The 26312-nt window shown below is 41.2% G+C and overlaps 1 protein-coding gene across 2 annotated transcripts in view; it reads left to right on the top strand.

The window, feature by feature from the left end:
• Nucleotides 1-26312, top strand: part of cobll1b (cordon-bleu WH2 repeat protein-like 1b) — a 101736-nt gene that overhangs the window by 34251 nt on the left and 41173 nt on the right. The window contains exons 1-2 of one of the 2 annotated variants that reach the window (XM_060930131.1): nucleotides 5531-5648; nucleotides 22499-22681. In XM_060930131.1, coding sequence (XP_060786114.1) covers nucleotides 22590-22681 — 92 coding nt within the window. In that variant the 5' untranslated portion in view covers nucleotides 5531-5648; nucleotides 22499-22589. Of the gene's footprint in view, nucleotides 1-5530; nucleotides 5649-22498; nucleotides 22682-26312 lie in introns of those variants that run through there. The other variant, XM_060930130.1, reaches the window with a different exon arrangement.

The raw sequence follows: 26312 nt of genomic DNA, 5'->3' as shown, positions 1-26312 counted from the left end.
ACAAATGCAGGTCTTCACTGACCATGCTTAAAACAGATCTATTGTGCAGTAGTGATTTGAGACATTAATGGAAATGCCATTCTGGACATCAAGCCAAGAGGTTCCAAAGTGGTAATTCAGCACCGTATTACCCAAATAACAATAAGGATGTGCACTAGATCCTGGATCATGGTGGCATATGAGGTTGTCTTGGTTTCTCTAGGGTTCCTCTGGCTGCTCTGGTTTCTTCCCATCTCACAGATTCATGCTGGTGAGTCAGTTGGCTACTTTAAATTTCTATGTGTGTATGTGTGAACACTCTCCTGGGCTTCTCTTGGACTCTAGATCCTAGATGACATTATGATCCTCGATGACCTAGATGACATCTAGGATCGAGATCCTAGATGACATTAGTGTTCAATACTTCATTAGTACTACCAAACAATTCAGAAATCAGTACGATATATTTAAATCGCTCCTGTGGATAGCCCCATATGGACAGTTGAAAGTCACACTTGGAAGATGCTCTGGACACTTACAGTAATGCTTTTATGGCTGAAGACTTCAGTTGACTTGCTAACTTTAGGACTGCAGTTATCATGAACAGTTTTGCACTCAGGTTTCCATCAGTGAAGAGTTATAACATCAACAAAACAGACTTAATGTTAAAACTGTTAATGTTATAGTCATGTTGTCTGTTATCAGGGGTGTCAGAAGCATTTTTAATGTGGGGGGGACACACTGGTAGGGGGTCTGGGGGTCCTCATCTCATCTCATTATCTCTAGCTGCTTTATCCTGTTCTACAGGGTTGCAGGCAAGCTGGAGCCTGTCCCAGCTGACTACGGGTGAAAGGCGGGGTACACCCTGGACAAGTCGCCAGGTCATCACAGGGCTGACACATAGACACAGACAACCATTCACACTCACATTCACACCTACGCTCAATTTAGAGTCACCAGTTAACCTAATCTGCATGTCTTTGGACTGTGGGGGAAACCAGAGCACCCAGAGGAAACCCACGCAGACACGGGGAGAACATGCAAACTCCGCACAGAAAGGCCTTCGCCGGCCACGGGGCTCAAACCCGGACCTTCTTGCTGTGAGGCGACAGCGCTAACCACTACACCACCGTGCCACCCCGGTCTGGGGGACCTCCCCCAGAAAGTTTTTTATTAATTAGATGCCATTTCCTGCATTCTGGTGTATTTTTAACAGGCTGTTAAACACCTAATTTTACCTACAAAAGTCACTTAATTCAATGACTATTTTAAAGACTCAACAATACGTCCTCATTCAACTAGTCCATATATTCATCAGCTTGTTTTTAAACCCACCTCTACGCCTAAGATAATGAGATGAATGTGACACAATTTATCACCAACAATGACTTTATAGGTGCATTTTACTTTTTATTTTGTGTTTCCTTTTTTATTTAGTTTTAGATGTAGCACAACATGCCACTGTGCCAAGCAATAGTGACACTCAACTGTATGTGTAAAAATAAGAATATTCATAATTTCACACAATGAACAGGCATGACATGGCATCATGCAAACTTCATAACACAAAATCACACTGTGTCAAGCAACGGTGACACACAAAAAATAACTTCACACAATGGACAGGTGCAATTTTGTTAACCACCAACAGTGACTTTAGTGGGTGCATTTTACTTTTTTCTGATTTAGTGATACTCATAACAAAAATGACATGGCATCATGACACACAATTACACTGGGTCAAGCAATGACACATAAAAGATAACTTCACACAATGAACAAGTGCAGTTTTGTCAACCTACATGCAATGGTGGTACTACAGTAGCATTTACAGATTAGTACAACAAATAGATTTATAGATATAACTCCTTCTTACATTGGTGCCACCACAATTTCTACCACTTCATAACTTTTATCCCCCTTTCCTTCACAATCCACCTGGAATAACATCCATCTCTCTCCATTGCTTTCCTTTCTACTATTCTTTCCCCATACACTGATTTCCCATGTTACTTTCCAGAAAACTGGCAAAGACCGGACAAAACAAGTTCTTCAAATCACAACACGGAATCAATAAATATCATCAGAGCAGACTTGACCTCATTCTTGGCATTACAAGAAGGTCGGCCTACTGGGTTTGAATTAAATGATAGCTAACATTAAGCTAGCTGATACATCTCCTAACATTGACTAGCCAGCTAACTGCACTAACATTTCCACTGGGACAAAAAAAACCCTGTGCTGTGGGGAAATTTTGACTTACTTTCTGCTTCTTTGTAAAGAATTTCCTTATGTCCATTGTGTCTGGGGAGGGAGCAAATATTGCAAACAATTCATCATCAACCAAGAATACCCCATTAGGCTAAGCTTATTTCATTGTTTAGTTGAACATTAATTTAACGTGGCCTAGGGTTAATTTTGAGGGCATATAACAAAAGAATAAGGTTTTAGCAAAAGCTAGACATTGTGAGGTGGCAATGGGGCTGACGTCACCTCCTCCACTTTCGAGCAGCCTGCACCTTGCACCAAAATTTCTCTGCTTGCACTGAGATTCACTTCACTTGCATGCGGTGAGTTGTTGTAGGTAACGCCCGGAAAACCCGGAGTGGATTTTCAGTGGTATGTGTATTCTCTTATCGATCAAGTGGAATGGATTCTTTCACGAAGCAATAGAAACGGCGCTGGGTGAACTAATATTTTATGTTAAATGTGGGGGGGTCCAAACGAAGAATTATGAAATGTGAAGGGGACACGTCCCCTTCACATTCAATGGTGGTGACGCCCATGTCTGTTATCATCCCAATGAGGATGGGTTCCCTTTTGAGTCTGGTTCCTCCCGAGGTTTCTTCCTCACGTTGTCTGAGGGAGTTTTTCCTTGCCACCGTCGCCACAGGCTTGCTCATTGGGGATAGATTAGGGATAAAATTAGCTCATGTTTTAAGTCATTTAAATTCTGTAAAGCTGCTTTGCGACAATGTATATTGTTAAAAGTGCTATAAAAATAAATTAACTTGAAACTTGAAAACTTAAATCAGCTGACACTGTGTCGACATTTTATTTTGCCTATAGACTATAATTACACAAGATAATGGACCGGGTGGTTATTGTGTTACTGTACTTGGTATTGGTATTGAAGTCGCTTTTATAGCGGAAGCCATAACCTAAAGGTTAGAGAAGCAGCTTTGGGACCAAAAGGTTGCTCGTTTGATTCCCTGGAGCAGCCGGAATGGCTGAAGTGTCCTTGAGCAAGGCACCTAACCCCCGACTGCTCCCTAGGCTACCCACTGCTGTGGGTATGTCAGGGTCCTATTGTACGTCAATTTGGATAAGCATTCCTGTAATGTAATGAAGTCAGAATTATGTTTTGTGACACTGCTAATCAGCATTCTTTCTTTGAGAAACTGTGAGCCATGGTAATTTTTTAACTTCATGGGATACTCATAACAACATGTTTTGGGGGTTTTTTGCAAAGTATTTTATGCAAATATTGGTTCTTCAGATCTGTGATAGACCTTGCAAAAAGTGTTCAAACAAGATTAGTAAAGCAAGCAACTGTAATAAATAAAACTCAGTGAGAGAACATGAGGAAGACACTTTGAGAGGAACCAGACACAAGTGGGAACCCATCCTTTGTGGATGACACCAGATAGTGGGATTATAAATCATTACGATGCAGAGTTGTAGAAAACTAAAGAAAAACAGTATTAAGTGTGTTGAAAGGGCGGTTAGTATTGTATTGTGAACAAGTGTCCTGGGATAAGTACAGGAAAATATTTATGATTATAGCAGCAGCTCTTTGAAGGCACAAATCTACAGTATGCAGATGAGATTATATATGAAAGAAAGGATGAGGCATAAACTGTTTATAAGAAGTATCGGCGTTCAGAGAACAATGACTGACTAGAAGAAGAAGAAGAAGCCTTTTATTTATCACACGTACACTCAAGCACAGACTTAAACACAGTGAAATTCCTCCTTTGCATTTAACCCATCTGAAGCAGTGAACACACACACGCACACACAAATGAGCAATGAGCACACACACATACCCAGAGCAGTGGGCAGCTATGCTACAGCGCCAGGGGAGCAGTTGGGGGTTAGGTGCCTTGCTCAAGGGCACTTCAGCCCAATCTTCAGGCCATGGCTGCCTCATGTGAAACTAACCACATGTCTTTGGACTTTGTAATGAATATTTGGTTCATATGTTGGCAATCTTGTCTTGTCTAAATGATAAATCACGAAATCAGCCATTGATACTGAGGGAAATTAATCTCATCAGCAGTTGTGTCAACAAGCTATTGTTTCAGGCATCAAGTTGTTGGTTCTTTTTATCACACGTCAGTTAGATGAACTTTACACTTCAAAGGCACAGGTTTGGGTAAATTCAGCCTTTTGTCACATGATTTAATTACACCACTGGGGCCCAACATGCCTGTACAGGAATGTGAGTACATATATCATGTTGTTTAGTGCAGTGAAGACTACAGCTTTTCATGTCAGTTAGATAAAGTTAGAAGTCCACACTTTAGCTTGATTACATGTTCCTTGTGTGTGGGTATGTGATGGTCAAGCTTAATATTTTTATAATATTTCATCAAATAGCAAACCAAGTATGGGTATGGGCCATACTTTGCATATTGCAGGTTTAATGGCAGCATTAGAGAGGGCATTCACCGACCGTGATGAAACCAATCAGAGCCCAAACTTGTAGATAAGATCAGAATAATCCCAGACAATGCCATCCATTGTCATGAAATTATTGATACTATGCTGTTTTCTACTGTGTAGCCTTGTAAGCTTTACTGATACATTATTAATCATTTTCTTTCCTGTAAATACAGACAGAAAGCTTTTCCAGTTCTTCTTTTCATACAAGTTTTAGCCCAACCCAGAAAGGCAACTCTAATGAACAATTTTGCCTGAGTACTCTCAGGGTCCTAGATGGAACGTATATCTCTATCTAGCTTATTTGCAATGATTTTAGTGTTATCTGAGTTTGAGAACAATTTTATATGGTTAGAAGTGAAAACATTATGATTTTAGCCCTACAGTTTGCATAGCACTAAATTGGTAGTAATAAACTTCCCTTACGTGTTAGCAACAGCAGCCTTGTAGCTTTAGTGCAAACTAAATAAGCAGACTTCAGACACCAAACATGTCGTGGCTGATCAACTACATCTGAGTTAAGGGGGGGTATTGTGTAAATTTCAGCTGCAAGAATGCACATGCCCACGCTTAGGCAAAACTGATAAAGATAAAGCCTGATTGAATTAGTACAAGTCCTGCCTCGTAGTTTCAAACACAGTATAAGAGTGTGTTAAAGCTTGGAGGGCTGCACCACAGTCGTTTATCTGTCTTCCACGAAGTCAAAGCTGCTTACTAGTCTGCTTACAGTTGTCTAAGCCGGCACTAACAGAATCATCTATTCCTTCACACACACTCTCACACATGCGCAAGGCTCTTCAGCAGTGGAGGAGTTCTCTGTGACAGCTGGCTGGAGTGTGAGAGGTATGTGAAGCCAAGCTTTCTGATGTCAAGAGCAAAGGCGTGGCATGAAGGTAATTCGGTGTGTACAGGCAGTTTGAAGCTGACTCTATGTGACCTTCTATTTGGATTTGTGGACTATGACAGCTTTGTAAATAGGGGAACCTAATCCAGTGGATCAGGAGGTAAGAGAGAACTTGAATGGGGAAAAATGGGAAAAGAACAAATGGTTTCTTTTGCAAGGTTTGGTTTGGTCTGCTTATAGTGTGTTAGGTAGCATTTAACACAACTATCTGTTTTACTCATAGTGAAAAGTATTAAAGCGACACGGCTTGTTGCACGGCTTGGCTGTTATAGTAGTATGCAAATTACTTTCTGTACATGTTTAAAGTCATGCAGGATTGAATATATGAGAATCTTTATCACATTTAACAATTTATTTTATTTAATTTCATTTATATGCAACACAATATGTTAATTCCCAGTGGATTGTTTTGCAGTGTTGAACTGTTCCTAAAATACTCCGGGTGTAGTCCGGTAGGTAGCAGGACAGATCTGATGCATTGTTCTGAGCTCAAAATATAAACCCACCTTTCCTCAATGGAGCACTGGGTTACACACTTTATGGAAGCACTGCAACAGGCAGCTGTTTGACAGCCTTTAGCCCAGAGTATTGCACCAGTTTTTGGTCATGACCTTGGCTAAGTTAGCCAGCTATAAACTCAGATGCCTTCTTTACTGACCGTCTAGACATATATTTTTGAAATGTTGTGTAGCCTATACTTTGTATTTGAATTGTTCTCTTTATATTGTCATTCTACAATGGTATGATGTAACGGTATTTATTTCTGAAAGCTTCAGTATGTACCAGCTGTAATAGCAAGAACTGGAATGTATGGAATCCACACATGTCCTTAGATACCTTGTGCTACCTCGATGTATTGGTCTCGATTTCACACATTTAAACGAATGTGTATTTACAGAAGATTTCCAAAATCCAAGTAATCTTTGCTGAGTAAGTGATAAAAAACATTAATCAGGCTCACAGTAGTCACTCCTCAGCCTCCCTCATTCCTCACTAACTTTATTAGTGCTGCTGAAAATGGGCAGGTTGCCATGTTACTCACGGCTAGTGGCGAAAAATCAGATCAGTCTTATTGGTGCATGCTTCAGTTGATGAATAGAGCAAGTAATTTAACCTGATAGAGTGGCACGGTGGTGTAGTGGTTAGCGTTGTCACCTCACAGCAAGAAGGTCCGGGTTCGAGCCCCGTGGCCGGCGAGGGCCTTTCTGTGCCGAGTTTGCATGTTGTCCGCGTGGGTTTCCTCCGGGTGCTCCGGTTTCCCCCAAAGACATGCAGGTTAGGTTAACTGGTGACTCTAAATTGACCGTGAGTGTGGATGGTTGTCTGTGTCTATTGGCCCTTTTCCACTACCCTTTTTCAGCTCACTTCAGCCTGACACGGCTCGCGTTTCGACTACCTCAGAACAGCACGACTCAGCTCGCTTCAGCCCTACTCAGCCCCCAAAACTCGCACGGTTTTGGAGTGGGGCTGAAGCGAGCCAAACCGAGCCGAGTGGGGCTAGGGGCGTGAGGAGACACTCCCCTGTGCACTGATTGGTGAGGAGGACTGTCCTCACATCCCCACACACGCCCCGCGAGCACGCTGGGATCTGTAAACACCGTAAACCCGGAAGAAGAATTACGAATTACGAGAATTTCTGAAGCCTTATGTGCCTCGCCTCATCTATACGCTCTTGCCAGTATCTGTTGGTGTTGTCGGTGACAACAAGCCACAGCACCAAGACCAGCAACACTAACGACTCCATGTCCTCCATGTTTATTGTTTACTATCCGGGTCGTGAGACTACTGCTTAAAAGGTCACTGATGTCACTGTTTGCGCCGCCTAACGACATCACGTGACGTCCACCCACTTTCGCTAACTCCACCCAATGTGTCCACCCACTTCCAGCCAGCACGGTTCAGCGCGGTTGTAGTCGAAATGCAACTCCAACAGCCCCACTCAGCTCGACTCAGCCCAACTCAGCACCGCACGGGTCAGCCCAACTCAGCCGCGTTGGTAGTGGAAAAGCGGCATATGTGTCAGCCCTGTGATGACCTGGCGACTTGTCCAGGGTGTACCCCGCCTTTCACCCGTAGTCAGCTGGGATAGACTCCAGCTTGCCTGTGACCCTGTAGAACAGGATAAAGCGGCTAGAGATAATGAGATGAGATGAGATTTAACCTGATATATGTAATGTAAGTTTTTTCCCTTCCTGAAGAATGAAATCATTGTCAGTGATTTTAAGGATGAGTGGAAATGTGATAATCTTCATGGATTATTCCCACCGTTCATGGATGATTAGTAGAGACTACTGCAGATCCAAATGCAGAAACAGTAGCACAAGTGGTAGAACTCAGTAGCAAAGTCAAGGATGTGCATTCTGCACAGAACAGAACTACCGTTTGTGTGAAATGTAGTTTATTATCTAGTCTTTTTGATTGCTATGTTCTACAGTGAGGCACTACACCTGGCACTCAGTGTTCATTCATTCTGATCTATGAGAGTGAATTTCTGCTTCGTCACGTGATATTTGCTTAGCAAATATCACACTACCCTATATAGCATAACTCTGTAATCTTTGACCTGAGATTGAACCTATTCTCCTTTCCTAGAGGAATAGGATACCATTTCACAGCTCATTTATATTATGTATTTGTCAACGTGTGAAATGTTTTTCATCCTTCAGAATTATTGTTCTCTTGGTAAACTTCTATTCAAGTGCAATTTCAATTCACAGACTTTAATTACTTATTGGTTCTAATAACATAATAATTGTCCGATTTGTTTGTTGACCAGTATTCTGGGTTATCTTGTAGTGTCCTTTAGTTCATAAGTGCTGAGCTTGTTGCAGGAAGAGAATAAGATAAGATAAGATAAGATAAGATAAGAAACTTTATTCATCCCTCAGTGGGGAAATTTACATATTCAGCCTCCATCTTTTGAATCAGTACTTGTTTGAGGAGTTTATGAGAATCTGAATGCCATGTGCTCTTCATGGCTTTCTGCCTGCTGTCTGGGCTCTTGAGCCCTTCTTTTAAGGGCATGCAAACCATCTGCAGCTGTGCTGCATACTTCTCCTAGCACCAGGTGTTCTTGAAACAAAGCAGGCCGAATGCCCACTTAACTTCTGTTCCCATATGTTCCTGTGGCATTGAGCAGCATGCTGAGTTGGCACTGGTAGAGTCTATTAAAGCCATTAAGTGCTCAGACAGTCCTGGGCAGATGTAAATGTCAGCTACCTGATTGTACTCTATCAGCGTTAGCTCTACAATTGCTCTTCACATCTGTCTAAAATGTAGACTGGGAAAAAAAGTGTGAGAAAATGTTTTGTCACAGTGGCATGTTTTTTTTTCAGTAGGGTGTTAATGCCAATTTTCAGTTAGGATTGCTGTGAAATTAGGTGTGCCGTTGATGAATGAGTGGGTAGTGATTAAATCTTGGTGTCAGCCAGTTGAAACAGGAGGAGGCTTCTGGTGGGTCATGCTGGAACATGTCAGGTGTTGAAAAAGCACAATGCCACTGTGTGCAAATAGGGCTTTGTATGAGGCACCCCATCACATGTGTACTGCTCTTACATGCCTGTCTGAATATTAGAGCCAGAGGGGTAAACAGAGCTCTTTCACCAAACAAACTGAACTCATTTACCAAACACTACCAGGAAGCTTCTACGTCTTTCAGAGGTATTTTTCAAAGTAAACATTCACCATCCAAAGTCTAGATCACTTTTCATCAGTCCATAGTGTCTCTTTGACTCACATGAGGGCAATTATCTCTGCCAGTTTTCCAAAGTAGAGAGTGATAATTTGTAAAAATGTTGGACTTTGGAACTTCTCTGCGTGAACCTGTGTTTGACCAGTCTATCTACGTTTGCTTGTGTTAAGCCAATCAGATATCACTGATTCCAGTATTGTAACCTGTTTTCAGAAGCATTATTGCTGAAAATGTATTTAGATAGTATTTTAGATACTTTTATTTAAATACTTTTGTAAATACGCTGTCAACTTTGTTTTTTAATTACACTGCAACCCCACCATAACAAACTCCTTAGGGACATCCAAATAATTTGTTACATCAAAAAGTTCGTAATAGTGAAATGGACCCATTTGTCACACCAAACACCCACATTATATGTACAAATTTTAGGCAAATTTTCCTGATCATGAAGTTCTCCTGCCGAGTCACTATTGCAGTTCATTGACTGAGTTAAAGGATCATGAACAAAGGTGATGATTTCTTCTGTTATGGAAATGACAGCAATTACCGGTGTATTGTTGTTAATGCACACCCACTGACTCACTATGCTTTTAAATCTTCACCATTCAGTTCTTTCATGGGTTGCAACTGATGAGATCATTTATGTTGTGCTGTGGGGCTGGGTGGGGGGTGTAAAAACACCACCAGTACGCTTTAACTAGGTGTTAAGTGTAGTGGTATCAGCAGTTATTTCGTCCTTTTATTTATCCTTTGATCACCGTTCTTGAAAACTGTTCGTGATTGACACCTAAGCAAGGCGAGTTGCCTTGTTTTATGGCATTAACACGTATTGTTAACTTGATTGCGGACTTGATTACTTATTGTTTGTATCTGGTGGGAAGAGGAACGCAAGGCTCAGTGTGTCATATAAGCAGGCGAATGACGGATGTAATTGCAGGAAGAGTGTTTTTTTTTTTAATACAAACAGGCAAGCAAACAGTTCAAAAACTTAAGACAAAGGCAAGGTCGTAAAATGGGCAATGGTCATGTGAGGCACAAACAGCATGGCAGAGGCAAAGGCCAAGTTTACATTAGACCGTATCTGTCTCGTTTTCTTCGCGGATGCACTGTCCGTTTACATTAAACCGCCTGGAAACGCCGGGAAACGGGAATCCGCCAGGGTCCACGTATTCAATCCAGATCGTGTCAGCTCCGGTGCTGTGTAAACATTGAGAATACGCGGATACGCGGATACGCTGTGCTGAGCTCTAGCTGGCGTCGTCATTGGACAACGTCACTGTGACATCCACCTTCCTGATTCGCTGGCGTTGGTCATGTGACATGACTGCTGAAAAACGGCGCGGACTTCCGCCTTGTATCACCTTTCATTAAAGAGTATAAAAGTATGAAAATACTGATGCAAATACTGCCCATTGTGTAGTTATGATTGTCTTTAGGCTTGCCATCCTTCCACTTGCAAGTGGTAAGTGATATGCGCTGGGATCACACACACAGCGGCTCAGTCCCGAATCACAGCTTGTGCACTTCACTCGCGTGCTCTGTGAGCTGCGCAGGGCCGGAGTGCACGCCCTCCAGAGGGCACTCGCTGTTCAGGGCGGAGTGATTTGGAGCGCAGGATGCCTGCGGAGCCGAGCGTATCCGTGTATTGGTGTTGCTGTGTGCACGCAAATCGTGTATTGGTGTTGCTGTGTGCACACTAATCGTTTTAAAAACGTTAATGTGATGATCCGCTGATACAGTCTAATGTAAACATGGGCAAAGACGAAAGGCAGAGTTCAAATATACAAAACAAAGTCAAAACCAGAAAGGCAATACACAGATACAAGGCTTGGTAATGTGAGACACTGGGTACAGCACATATACTTTGCCAAGTCTGTGTGTTTAGAGAGTCCGTATAAGCATGAACTGTGATTGCGCTCTAATCCAGAACAGGTGCATTGTATTTCACTCGAATGATGCTGTGCGCGTGCTCCAAGTGCTAATGCGTGTAGACGTGACACAGTGATTGTTTTTTTTTTTTGAAGACTCCAACTCATTGTCATTAAAGGCAGGGGACATGAACTTATACCCTGTCCACACTAGGGATTTTGTACCGATATGATACTACTTTCGTACCCCAACACCTGTCCACACTAGCAACTATACCGGTACTGTAGCGGTATAACTGTATTGGTACAAAACCCACAAATGTATGGGTTTCATACCGGTATAGTATCGGTACTGTAGCACTTCGCTGTAGTGTGGACAGATGAAGCGGTTCTGTATCTATACAAATATAATGCACATGCGCAAAGTCACACACCTCAATCGATGTCTTTGCTGAATAAAATAGTGAAGAACGGAGATTCGTTTTCTTTGTTTCTTTCTCAACTGCCTCGCGCGTTTTATACGATTCGACTGAATAAATGACCACCAGAAATACAGACTGTACATTGACAACAAAAAGCACACACACGTTGTTTCATCCGCCATATTCTCGGAAGGAAGTTACTCGGTAACCACGGAAACATTTCGCGCACGCGCATTTCAACTACCGTGAAAGAAAACCACAAACATTTCTCGCTAGTGTGGACAGATGCACTAAACTGTACCGGTATACTTTGTATCAATACAGTTATACCACTATCGTACCGGTATATATGTGAACACAGCTTTAGTTTGTTATATGCAAAAGTTCATAGTAGCCTAAAAGAGTTTGTTATAGCGGTGTTGCAGTGTAATTAGCGTCTTACTGTTAGCTGTAGTTTCTGTGGTGACTTGACCATCTACTGCAAAGATAGAACAGTTTGTTTGTTTGCTTTTTCAGTTGAGATTTCTGTTTTTCTTTTTTCTGCCATTTTCCTCTGGCTGATTTGAGATGGACAGGACTATATTAGGCTGAGTGGATGCCAAAGTCATTTTATTTGTCATATGCACAGTATACCAGAGACAATTGTATGATTGAACAATGCTTGTGGCAAAGCTCTGTAAACTCAGCTAAGGCACAGATACAACAGATATTGGAATGCGGTTGAGTGCAATATTTAGTTAAAGAGCAGCAGAGGATAACTGAGCATGTACTGTCAAAAAAAGCATCAGAGAATAAAGTAACACAGTGGTAAATGTTCTATAAATATAAAGTGAGTAATGTGTTTAAAGTGGCATGCGGTTATTTAGTAGTCTGATGACCTGCAAATAAAAACTGTTCCTCAGCCTGTTTATTCATGACTGTAAGCTTTGTAAGCACTTTCCACACAGTAGCTTGATGAACAGGCTGTGGGTTGGATGAATGCAATATTGTGAGCCTCCTTCAGACAGCATGTCTGGTAGATGTCATCTAAGCTCCTGATTTTTGTTACCTGTAGTTTGTTCAACTGTCTTTACCACTTTCTGCAGGGCCTAGCGATAAACCAGACAGCAATGCAGCCACTCAGGATGCTCTCAATAGTGCAGTGTTAAAAGTTTGTGAGGACATTACAGGGCAGACCAAGTTTTTGAGCATCCTAGTTCTGTCATTGTAAAAATCAGAAGAGCAACTTTATTCATCACACATGCACTTCTGAAATTCCTCTCTGCATCTGAAGCAGTGAACACACACATGCAAGCAATGAGTACACACACACACACCCAGAGCAGTGGACGGCCATGCTAACAGGGACCATCTAGGACCTTAACAGGGCCATGCTAACATGCTGCCCAGGGAGCAGTTGGGGGTTAGGTGCCTTGCTCAAGGGCATTTCAGCCTAACCTAGGGTGACCAGATTTCCCGAGTCTAAAACCGGGACACTTTGCGCGTGACCGTGATACTCATGCACGCACACGCGTTTTGATGTAAACATGCGCCGGCTCAAACCATGGCTCAGACAGGTGCTTTTATCATTTTGTAGAAGCTCACTTTTATCAACATTTCAGAGAATAATCAAGTATTTTCTTGTTATCTACATGTACTTCTATCACAATTCAGTTAAAGTAAGAAAATCAGACAACAGATGTGATGATAAGGAATAGGCCAATAGCCTACATTTCAACTGATTTATTTCACCTTTGTGAAAATGCCAAGAAAATGCATTGCTTACATATTAACATCAACATTTTATGCGATGAACTTTTTTTAAACAATAGGCCTTGCATTGTAACAAGAACGAGCGCATGAGCCTAATCGTTGTCACCGCCGAACCTTTACCCAAAATGCCTCTGTTTAATCTTAACTAGTGTCGGCTATTAACTATTTTGAAAACGTGAACCCTGAGTTGACAACAGCATCAAACAAGTCAAGACAATCTGTGATACAGATTAAAGACAGATGAAAGACAACAAAAAATGTTTCAGAAACACAGCCACCCAACCCACCCTCCCACCCTAAAGAAGATGCCATTTTATTGCATATATTTACATGATGAGTGAATTTGCTCCAGTAGCGCTTTATTGCCCGAGAGCCTGCTGTGAAACTGCGAGCAAGTATCGTCGAAATTGGCCCGGGTAATGAGCAAGGCTTTGAGAGTAGGCACGGTCATGCGATTCCTCTTGTCAGTCCAGGTGTTGTTCATGAGTGAAAATATTCGCTCAGCTGGAGCATTGGTGCCAGGTAGGTACATGGCAAACTGGCAAAGCTGGCTGACATTGCTGTAAGGAATCTCCCTACTCTTGAAGTACGCGAACATCTCCGCCCAGCGCTCATCCATTCGGCATTGTCGCGTAGTAGTTGACAGCCGCTAGCGAAAAAAAAAACGTTATAACACGGCCTCTATATTGTAACATTGTACACATAGATACATTGTAAGGTTGACTGCGTACACACGCACATTGATGCTGAATTGCTAGAAGTTTTATTGACATCTCGTTGGCTATATATGATCACTGTAACCGGGACAGTTTGTTAGTGTTTGGTGTAAACAGGGACATTTCAGCATCCCGATGGACCTTTGTCGGGACTGGGGACACGCAACTCAAAATCGGGACTGTCCCGGTCAAACTGGGACGTCTGGTCATGCTAGCCTAACCGCATGTCTTTGGGGGAAACCGGAGCACCCAGAGGGAAGCCACGCAGACTCAGGGAGAACACGCAAACTCCACACAGAAAGGCCCCCGTCTGCCCCTGGGCTCGAACCCAGAACCTTCTTGCTGTGAGGCAACAGTGCTAACCACTACACCACCGTGCCACCCCAAACTTACCATCTGCTTACATCAGCTATCTGCTTTACCCCAACCACAGAAACTGGAGTGACTTTTCACTCTGACTCTTTTTGCTTGTGTGTGAACAAAACTTCACCTAGTCAGAATTTGTCGCATTTTATACACTAATGTATGCACTAATTTAGTGTAGTAGTTTGTTTGGTAATACTGCGAAATAAAATTTTTATGGTGAAAGGAATGAGAATTAGCAGAGCATCTACACTATGATTGAGAACCATATTAAATGGTACTGTAAAAAATGAGGCAAGCTGTTTTTTGCTTGAAATTTTTTATTGTATTCATTTACACTGAGCAAGATATACATTCTGACAATGGTTTCATGATTCATGATAAAATCTTATAATGTTATACCACTCCAAAACAGAAAAAGTTGGCAGATAAAAAAGAAAGCAGTGATGTTTAAATTTACTTTAACTTGTATTTCATTGCAGACAGTATGAACCCAAGATATTTCATGTTTTGTCTGGTCAACTTCATTTCATTCGTTCAGAGACATCCATTCCTGCATTTCAGGCCTGCAGCACATTCCAAAAAATGTTGGGATGGGGGAAACTTAAGGCTAGTAATGAGGTAAAACAATTAAATGATTGGAAACAGGTGATGTCCACAGGTGATTATAATCTTAATTTGATACAAAATCAGTATCCAGGAAAGGCCAAGTCTTTGAGGAGCAAAGATGGGTTTAGGATTTCAAGTTTGTCAACAAGTGGATGAGAAAATTAGTGAAATGCTTAAAAACAATGTTCCTCAAAGAAACATAGGAAGGGATTTGGATATTTCACCCTCTACGGTGCATAACATCATGAAGTGATTCAAGGAATTTCGAGGAATCTCAGTGCATTAAGGGCAAGGGCACAAGCCTAAGCTGAAAAGCTGCGATCTCCGATCCCTCAGATGGCACTGCATTAAGAACCATCATTCGTCTATTGCTGATATAACCACACGGGTTCAGGATTACTTTGGAAAACCTTTGTCAAGCTCTACACTGTAAAATATAATAAGTTGACTTTACTTAAAAAAAATATGCAAAGTCGTTGCCTCAAAAAAAGTAATTTATGTTGATTTAGATAAATTAGATTGGGTTAACTTATTTTTTGTGAGTTTGCAGTACTCAAATTAACTTAGATTAGTTTGATTACATTAACTTATTTATTGTGAGTTTGCAGTACTCATCTTATATAATTTTGATTACATTAACTTATTTATTTTAAGTTTACAGTACTCAAATCAATGGCTTTCAGATATCTTTTTTCATAAATTTAACTTAATATTCATGAATTGTGAAAGCTTAATTCTCTAGTTTTACTCATCCTTCATATTGAGGCCAATTTAACTTTAATTTTCTTGACCAAAGAGTTTTGCGAAAGACAATAGGACACATGCTAATTTAATTTAAAAAAAAAACACACACAATACAAGGTAATGAGCCCCCAAACAAATGAATGGTGAACACATTGGATTTACTTTGCAATTAACATTTATTTTAAATGCTAAACAACGCATCATTTAAGGCTCTGGAAACATGTTCCACTTTTGTTAATCCTGGTGCATGTGCTGAAAAGACCGCGCGTAGATGGGGCAGGTCTGCGCATGTCTAAACACAACGCCCAAAGGACTCTGGGACAATAAATTATATTTTCTAATTTAACTGAAGTGGAGTACACTAAGTTAAGCGTGTTCTCCAACTTGAAATTAGCAGTTATTTATTTAATATTAGTGTTGACAACAGGTTGATGATTTCTAAGTTTGATTCACTAATCATTTCTAATTAATTTGAATATTTGCATTTACAGTGTACAATACAGAGTTACATCCACAAATACCAGTTAAACCTTTACTGTGCAAAAAGGAAGCCTTATGTTAACTGCATTGTGGACTTCCCTGCACTCTGAGGCATCTGGGATGGACTGTTACACAGTGGAAACATGTATCGTGGTCAGACAAATCAGTATTCCAGGTCATATTTGAAAGAAATGGACACCGTGTGCTCCGGACCAAAGACGAAAAGGACCATCCAGACCATTACCAGCAACAAGTCCAAAAACCAGGGTCTGTCATGGTATGGGGTTTGTCAGTGCCCTTGGCAAAGGTAACTTACACTTCTGTGATGGCAGCATTAATGCAGAAAAGTACATTGAGATTTTAGAGCAACATATGCTCCCTTCAAGATGACATTTTTTCCAGGGATATTTCAACAAAACAAAACCACATTCTGCACACATTACAAAGGTGTGGCTGTGGAAGAAGAGGGTGCCTGTCCCCTCTGTCCCCAATCGAGAATGTGTGGCGAATTTTGAAACGAAAAATATGACAATGATGACCCCATACTGTTGCACACCTTAAGACCTGTTTGCAGGAAGAATGGGACAAAATAACACCTGAAACACTTCATCACTTGGTGTCTTCATTCCATAAACATCTTTTAAGTCTTGTGAGAAGGAATGGCAAAATTATAAAGTAGTAAATGCTTGACCATCCCAACTTTTCTTTGAAATGTGTTGCAAGAATTGAATTATGCGTTTATTTAAAAAAAGATGATGTAAAAGAAATAATGTGCTGTTGTATTGTTTTGAGTGCAATACAGGTCAAATATTATTTACAAATCATTGTTTTCAGTTTTAATTTCAATTCCAACATCCTACCCCAACTTTTTCTGATTTGGGGTTATAAATGGATAAATGCTTTTCTGAGATCTTGCTGAGTTTCACTGGAAAAACTGACAACCCTAATTGGTTAATAAGTCTCCTACCACAGTATGATATTAGGCAGTATAAAAACCTCATTTTAAACCAGTTTATTAAAACAGATGTGGTATGCATGTGCTCGACATATCAGTATATCTTTCTAAATTAATTGGAAGAGACACATCACAGTAAAGTGCACACAAACCGCAGTCTTACTAATTTTGCAGTTTTACGTGAGCACTATGTTACTAGAACTATGTAGAAAATACACATACACACCACAAAAGATGCACAACATATGTTAAAACAAAAGCATTGTGGAAAATTTGCTTGATCATTCCTATATAATTTTCTAGTGCTAGCACTGTTCCTGACTTATTTGCACTGCCAGGGAGATGCCGCTGTCAATCGGTATGTGACCTGACACACCCACACAGTTCTGATCAGTCAGAAAAGGGGAGTTTTTTGTAGCCTCTATGTTTCTTGAATATATCATTTATTAAATGCTTGTTACATACACATACACACATACATACATACACACACGGGCAGCACTGTTGCCTCACAGCAAGAAGGTCTTGGGTTTGAGCCCAGTGGCCGAAGAGGACCTTTCTGTGTGGAGTTTGCACGTTCTCCCTGTGTCTGCGTGGGTTTCCTCCGTGTGCTCTGGTTTACCCCACAGTCCAAAGACATGCAGGTTAGGCTAATTGGTGGCTCTAAATTGACTGTAGGTGTGAATATGAGTGTGAATGGTTATGTGTCTCTTTGTGTCAGCCCTGCAATGATCTAGCGACTTGTCCAGGGTGTACCCCACCTCTCACCCAGTGGCGGCTGCTGGTTTTTAAAACAGGGGAAGCCCATTTTACGCATTCATCGTAAAACCTGTAGGCCGGATATCAAAGCATAGAAAGGTGTGCCCCATTAGCATAGTGAACTAGACAACCCTACCTAGTGGCAGAAAGTATTTTTGCTTGTACATTTCATGTTATAGTCTGGCTTGCCAGGCTAGTGCCTCATATCCTTAATCAAAAATATCAAACATCCAAAAATCACTGGCTATTCAACGAAGAGCCTTGAACATCATACCTTGATATGCAACACAGAGTCTTTAACACAACACCCAGCTGTGCAACACATCCTTGAACATCTTCTGCAACGCAGATCCCAATAAGGCTCAAGCTAGCCTACAACCAGATTGAACTACAAATGAAATAAACGAGTGAATTCACAAATGATCAAACTGATAGAATGGATGAAAGTTAACGGAGCACAACGAGTAATATTTACATTTATTTACAGAGTAATGTACAGAGACATCAATGAGAAGAACCGTTTATATGAAAAGAAATTCGGACAGCATTTTAGCACACGACTACACTTTCTCGACATCCGCTAGGGACTGACTGATCATACTTCCGTGTTCCTCGCCAAAGTACCACCCTCCTCATGTCTTTCAAACACTACCTCCAATAATCCTTCATCAGCCCGGCTTCTTGTCCCTCCCACTGTCTCGTTTAGTCCCAGAGAAGCCCGGCTTCCCTGGAAGTGACGATTTTGTTGATTTTAACCAATAACAACTAGCTGAAATTGGCTGTTCAGAGCTGTCTCGTAGACTGCAACGGATACCCGGCTGCCAGTCAGTGTTGCCAGATACTGCTGACGTTTTCCATCCCAAAATATGTTCAAAACCCGCCAAAATGCACTTAAAACCGCCCAATCTGGCAACACTGCTGCCAGTCCATAGAGCCCATTGAAATAAGAAAGGTTTGCCTGGCAGCAAAGGTGATTCTCGTAGCGAACTGCAAGTTCGTCAGACATCACTCAAATAAGTTACAGGATAGTTATGAACATAAATACAATCTTGGGCGTATATTATGTTATGCAAGTTATTGTTTTAATGAGAATTCAACGTCGTAGACGCCGCAGTTTGGGGAGAGAATTTTAGGGGAAGCTCGGCTTCCCTTGTTGTCTCTGAGAAATCGCCCCTGCTCTCACCCATAGTCAGCTGGGATAGGCTCCAGCTTGCCCATGACCCTGCACAGGATAAGCGACTACGGATAATGGATGGATACACACACACACACACACACACACACACATATACATCCATATATAATGTGTTGCCAGTGGCTTAAAATTAACAACAGTGTAGGGCCCACTTTGGTGTTTACCCTTAAAAAAAAAGGGGGGGGGGGCCTTCCTTAGAGGTAGTTTAGGGTTCTGTGCTACCTAAAGGGATTCTTCTTAAGCCCTTTCTGAGCTTACTGTAGGGTTCTGCATAAACCCAGCACTCCTGTGGGACAAAGCAAGAACAGAGTTCTTTACGATAACAACTACCTACTAGTCAGGTGGAGTGAAGACTAGCACATGCTCACTCTGAGACACGTGAAGCTAGCCACATGTTTCAAACTGCTGCTAATGCTGCATCACAAGGCACCATAACACACTCAGAAGGATGCACTATCTACCCTCTTCTGCATACATCAGCTCCTTGACCCCCACAACTGTCTCTTGTCACTATGATGAACAGGAGAGAGAGTATATGCCATCTCTCCCACCCAGAGAGCATGGTCAATTTTTCCCACTGACGACAATTTAAAAATGATGTCTCCTTTATATAGTTAAGGGTTCTAAACTCTGTAAATGAACATACAGTATATACATTTATTCAAAGATTAATTTATTTCCAGTTATTTTTCTCCTGCAACATTATTCCTTTGTGGAATTTAAAGGTTAACTATAATTATTGCACCTAGTTAGGGGTAATTGATGTTATGTTTGGACTTTCAGGTTTGGGTCTTCATTACCACTATTTTGAGATTGCGAGCATGCCTCCAGCTGGTATAATTTCAGCATTGAGCAAATCTGATCGATGACATTTACCATGAAAACACCCGTAACAGAGTTACGTACAGAAAATCTGAATTAATTAAACACTTCTGTGGGTGAAGAGGACAAATGACTGTGTATCTTAGTTCATAGAGTACAAGAAAGTTCTATTACACAGAAAAGCCAACTTGTAATGGCAGTGGAGTATTGATATTGCCCATGATACATATGAAGAGGCTTTCAGAGGAAGTCATGTATTATAGGTCGAACCAGTTTGTCTTCCTGCATTCAAAACAGTGTTATTTTATTGTGAGTAGCTGCTGAAGACATCCATGATGCCTAATTTATGTGTTTGTACTGAGCTTCCTGAAATAGATCTGTGGAAATGAAGCAGATGTACAGCACTGTGAGTCTCGGTGGCTTGAACACAGCAAGTCTGCTTGTTTCAGATCGTTCCTGTCTGAAGGTCGAAACAAAGCCTAATGGTCTGCTGATTTACCCTTACAAAAACAAATGTGTGTTTGCTTTGGCTTACTTCTTTTTTCAGCTTTAGTCAAATTAAAGATAACATGAAGCCTAAACATACACATGTTCCAGGGCTTTCTGTCCCCAGCAGGAGGATATTTACTTCCCAGTGAAGGACTCTATCGGGAGTCCACTAAATCAAATCACAGTCATGTCATTAAAATAATATACAGTGTGCTGGAGTTAAGCGTCCAGATGGTTCTGTGGGATTTGAGTTATATCTGTATGCTATATATCCTGTCCTGTTCCCCCCCCCAAAAAAAAAAAAAAAATTGCCATGTATAGATTATTCAGGTATTTCTACCAACAGGTCCCTACTGACTGACTGACAAAGACTGAAATGTTGAACCTCTAACCTAAATATTACCAGAGTATCACAGAGTGTGCTGTGCCAGTGTGGTATTAAATTGTGTAGTCATATCCAGCAAAATGGCTAGTTTTCTCATCTGGACGGTCTACTCGGATTAGCGTGGTTCTTATTTGTTGTGCTTTCATCTACTACTTCCCTCTTTCCTCCTTCATCTCCGTGAATAATCACTTCATCCAAATGTCTTGTGATTTGTGTGTAAAGTGGATCCAGGCCACTTCATTTAATAGCTGTTTGCTGTGAGTCTTAAATAAAGGAACACTTACAGCCCATTTCACAGAGAGTTTAGTGTGATTAGGCTGTTTTCCATGATAACACAAACAGCTCTGTTTCAATTACTGTAAAGCTCCACAGAGAAAAGAGTCTAGATTTGCCAGATGAGATTTGGGTTTATTGTGCATACCAAGGTGTAGCATTGTATAAACAATGTTTATGGTTTCTGCAATTGTATTATTGGTTTGCTGTCAGACACATGGCCTGTTGAAGCATACAAAGTACCGTTTAGTGCTGCCCCAACTAGAAAGACTTAATAATTTGGGGACTTGGTAATTAACCCAATCACTATGGAGTGATTGTATTTTATAATGGATAAACAGTCTACAGCACAAACACTGTTGTCTATGAGTTGGTGTTCGATGTGTCGACGTTCCCATGAATATGAAATTGAAAAGTGGTTTAAACTTCCATACTGTGAATATACAGTATATGTATGTGTATATTTATATCTGCAGCCATATAACATTTAGGCGGCACGGTGGTGTAGTGGTTAGCGCTGTCGCCTCACAGCAAGAAGGTCCTGGGTTCGAGCCCCGGGGCCGGCGAGGGCCTTTCTGTGTGGAGTTTGCATGTTCTCCCCGTGTCCGCGTGGGTTTCCTCCGGGTGCTCCGGTTTCCCCCACAGTCCAAAGACATGCAGGTTAGGTTAACTGGTGACTCTAAATTGACCGTAGGTGTGAATGTGAGTGTGAATGGTTGTCTGTGTCTATGTGTCAGCCCTGTGATGACCTGGCGACTTGTCCAGGGTGTACCCCGCCTTTCGCCCGTAGTCAGCTGGGATAGGCTCCAGCTTGCCTGCGGCCCTGTAGAAGGATAAAGCGGCTAGAGATAATGAGATATAACATTTAGCTTTGTGTTTTGTGGTTAGAAAAATGATGAGTACTAACTTTAACTGTATTTCACAGGGTTAGCATTGAACTACTATCACAAAACCTGAACACTTCTCTATGGTCTCTTTAGTGTTTGATATAATTTAGCATTCTATTTGTACCATGCTTGGACCCAACAGCTGTATTTAAGTGTTGATGTTATAAAAAAGATAAGAGTACCACCCTTAACCGAAGTAGATCACTATTTATTTCTGGAACCAGAATGATCTAAACTTGAAAATATTGTGTTTGATATACACTTCTGTTTTCCCAAAATGACAGCTCGGTGGTGGAGTCCAGGCAAGCACTCGATACTTGATTACTATCATTTGCTGGAAGTGGACACTAACAGAGGCCAGACCTCTGCAAAAGTTTAGTTCCATATGACGTAATAGTCTAAACACACTTAATCATTGCCGCAAGCCAAAACACAAGAAATGCTTAAGAAGTGTGGATCTAAATAATCAGAACAGTGTCTCCATTCTCTCATCTATTGTTGCTCAGAATTACACCATTTGCTCTCTTTCTTTTACAGGAGGTCATCTAAAAACAAGGCCCCCCTGCCTCCAGCAGTGGTGCATGGTCCGTGTGTGTCATCTTGTGCTCCTGCATTAACACACACTACCATGGAGCAGAAAGAGAATCTGCTGGAGCAAGAGTTGCTACTGACAGTGGTGCTACCTGAAGGTGTTGAGAAGACCACAATGGTGCATGGCAGGTGAGTCAATCCAACAGTCTTGTATTTGAAGTCAAGTCATTCTTTGTTGACATGTAACGCAATACAGCATCTGCGTAGGACTTGATGAAGTGCAAATTGTGTGAGAAGTGGAAAAACTATAGGATTTCTGCCCAGACCAACTGTTAGTGCTTAATGGTAGATGGTGTTCTCAAGGCTAGAATTTAACCCAGAAAAGGTAAACAGATGTTGACGGGCAGAATGTGAGACTGTCACTTCATGCCACATGTCAAGAAATGCAGTAGTTGCGCGAACCTGCTTAATTTCTAATTAAGTTCAGGTTCTCATTACTTGTTTCCTTATAGCCTGAAATGTTCAGTCAGTGATGAAGAGCTCTATCTGAAGATGAGTGGATGATTTCTGGAGCATAGTTGTAGTGCAGATGATTAGTCAGGCGCTGCTCAGTGTGCATGGTGCATTTTGTGGCTAGAAATGTATATTTATCTACTAGGCTTGAATGATACTGACTGTCCTTACTCATTATTTACCTTTGTAATAAAATATTCTGATTCATGATAAAGTTGAACCATGATTACTCCACTCAAATATGAATCAAATAAATCTTGAAGCAGCATTTTTATTTACTCATTTCATGGCCTTTTAAACAAAGCCTATAATATTTAATAAGTCAAACATGCCTTAGGGCCTCAAATTAAACTCAAATATTAATACCATAGTCTTACTAAAACACACACACACATTTGGATTAAAGGATACATGGCTGGTAAAATATATTTGACTGCCTTGATATGCAGTAAAACTGACTATTTATAGTCAAAGAAATATTTGACAAGGAAAACTGGCATTTTGGGTTTAAAGAGACCACATGAGAGGGTACGAATATAACGTGCTGTTCAATAGTCTTTCTGATGCAATGCTACACATGCAGGTATGTGCACACAAGTTTTGTAATAAGATAAAAGTGTCTTTCTTAATGGACTTTACTCACAGTCAATCACAATTTTCTACAAGTATGCAGTAACTTCAGTCATGACTCTCCTCTACAGATAGTAATGTCAAAGTACTGTCTGTTTATTCCCACAATTATGTTCACAAGAAGAAGGTTCCAGTGCATTGATACATTTTAACTAACAACAAGAAGACAGAGTCATCTATATCCCCCGCCCTATATACCAATTATATACCAAGTTTCAAGATATTATTTGTCACATTTTTCAAGTTCTGCTGCAGGAAACCAACCCGACCTCTTTACAATGACCTCAGCAGCCCCTGGCAAAAGTTCACTGGACCTTTGGTCCAAGTGAACTAAAAATTACAATTTCTCACATCTCTTAGTATCAAAAGGCATATACCAACTTTCAAAACCATACCACTCGTAGTTTTCAAGTTCTGCTCCAGAAATAAAACCTACCCCTAAGACTAACCTGAGAGACTAAGTCTGAAGTTGTTTCCTTGAAAACATGAAAATTAAAATTTCTCAAATTTCTTAGTATGAAAAGGCACATCTACATCACCTTGTTAACATGTATACCAAGTTTCAAATCCGTATCATGAATAGTTTTGGACATATGCTCCAGAAATAAACATTGCTTTTAGAAACTAAGTCAAAGTCAATTATTTTTTACGTAAAAATTTGAAAAGTACTTTTTTTCAAAAATCCAAAATAGCAAAAGGCACCAGTTCACATACTGCTTGATATGTATACAAAGTTTCATGAAGATATCTTCAGTAGGTTTAAAGATATGGTCCGGAAACAAAAACGTGACCAGACGGACGGACAGACGGAACCCGTTTCTATATCATTATATAATGAACGCAAAATTAACAGAGGAAACATGCATTAAAAACAAATGCTTTGCAAATTTGCACGTCTTGCTACAGAATATAATCAGTGTCGCTGAAAATTGTGGCAGTGCAAGAGCATGTAGAAAAGATTACATTGTATTATACAGGACGATGAATTCATTGCAATAATTATGAAGTTTCACTGGCATCAGGAGATTAGTAAATGTTAGGCTTCATAAAGTCCTCATTCATAGTTCCATACGTTCTAAATTTCACTGAAATACTAATTACCTTTTTTGAGTGGCCAATAATTTAAAAACATGTTGCTATTTGATATAAGCCAGTGTTCGATGGATTAGCTTGCCTTTCTAGATGTGGCGTAATCATGGCAACGTGCTCACTGTCTCACGTAGCTTCCATAGAGTTATTATTGCACCTAGTGGCTGAAAATGGCAATTTCACAAGTTCTAATAGAGTTCCACTGGTGTTGGAATCACCAAGATCTTGCAACTTAGCAAATAATTACCTCCGCCAAGGAGGTTATGTTTTCGGTAGCGTTGATTTGTTTGTTTGTTGGTTTGTCTGTTAGCAACATTACGGAAAAAGTTATGAACGGATTGCTCCGAAATTTTTTTCCAGAGGTGTGACTGGGCACAAGTAACAATCCATTAAATTTTGGCAGTGATCCGGATCACCTTCTGAATCCCGGATTTTTTTAAAGGATTCTTGGCGGAGGTCTGCGCTCTCCGAGTGCTTTTCTAGTTAGAATTAAAGTTAATAAATTAACACACAGTAAGTATAAAGCAGGGCGGCACGGTGGTGTAGTGGTTAGCGCTGTCGCCTCACAGCAAGAAGGTCCTGGGTTCGAGCCCCGGGGCTGGCAAGGGCCTTTCTGTGCGGAGTTTGCATGTTCTCCCCGTGTCCGCGTGGGTTTCCTCCGGGTGCTCCGGTTTCCCCCACAGTCCAAAGACATGCAGGTTAGGTTAACCGGTGACTCTAAATTGACCGTAGGTGTGAATGTGAGTGTGAATGGTTGTCTGTGTCTATGTGTCAGCCCTGTGATGACCTGGCGACTTGTCCAGGGTGTACCCCGCCCTTTCGCCCGTAGTCAGCTGGGATAGGCTCCAGATTGCCTGCGACCCTGTAGGACAGGATAAAGCGGCTAGAGATAATGAGATGAGAGATGAAGTATAAAGCAAAGTATGAATACAGACAGTGTCTAGGATATACAGAACTGCAGGCCAAGTGCCACAGGAAATCACAGCTGTGTCAGTATTCAGTATAATAGCATGATTGTGACTGTGATATTTCTTTTATACAACTGTTTTATAAATAAGAAATTAATCTTATGCCACACTCACAACCCGCCGTAAGTGTTTTGGACATGTACGGGTCGCAAGGTTTGGTAGCTTGCAGCCGTGCCGCAGGGTTGTGGTGAACTCAGGGGAAAGTTTGGGGGAGGCATAGGGGCAAAGTACTTGTCAAGTACAGGTTGCACGCCTGACTTCCTCGAGGCATGGGAAAAATTACGCCGATAGCCCGTGGAAAGTGTATGTCTGACGCACGTGACGCGTGTGACTTGCATTTTACCAGTTTCCTGCACTAGGAGTATGGGCCACACTTGTGAAGCATGTGTGACGCACATGATTAGCATGTAACAATCACTCATGACTTGCGTGTGACGCAAGCCAGGAGTGGGTATAAAACCAGCGTGTCTGCAGCATTCTGTATCTGTCTTTTGGCTGAAGAACAATATCACTTCGTGCTACTCCTCAGCTTCTATCATCTGCCTATAAGGGTCCAACTCCCTCAGTCGTTGTGGCGGTATGGCGACAGCCATCTTCTTCCCTTCTACAATGCTACACGT

Source organism: Neoarius graeffei, chromosome 9 (assembly GCF_027579695.1).
Source record: "Neoarius graeffei isolate fNeoGra1 chromosome 9, fNeoGra1.pri, whole genome shotgun sequence".
Lineage (NCBI taxonomy): Eukaryota > Metazoa > Chordata > Actinopteri > Siluriformes > Ariidae > Neoarius > Neoarius graeffei.
Note: the sequence above shows the minus strand (reverse complement) of the source record. Positions and strands in the feature narration are given on the sequence as shown.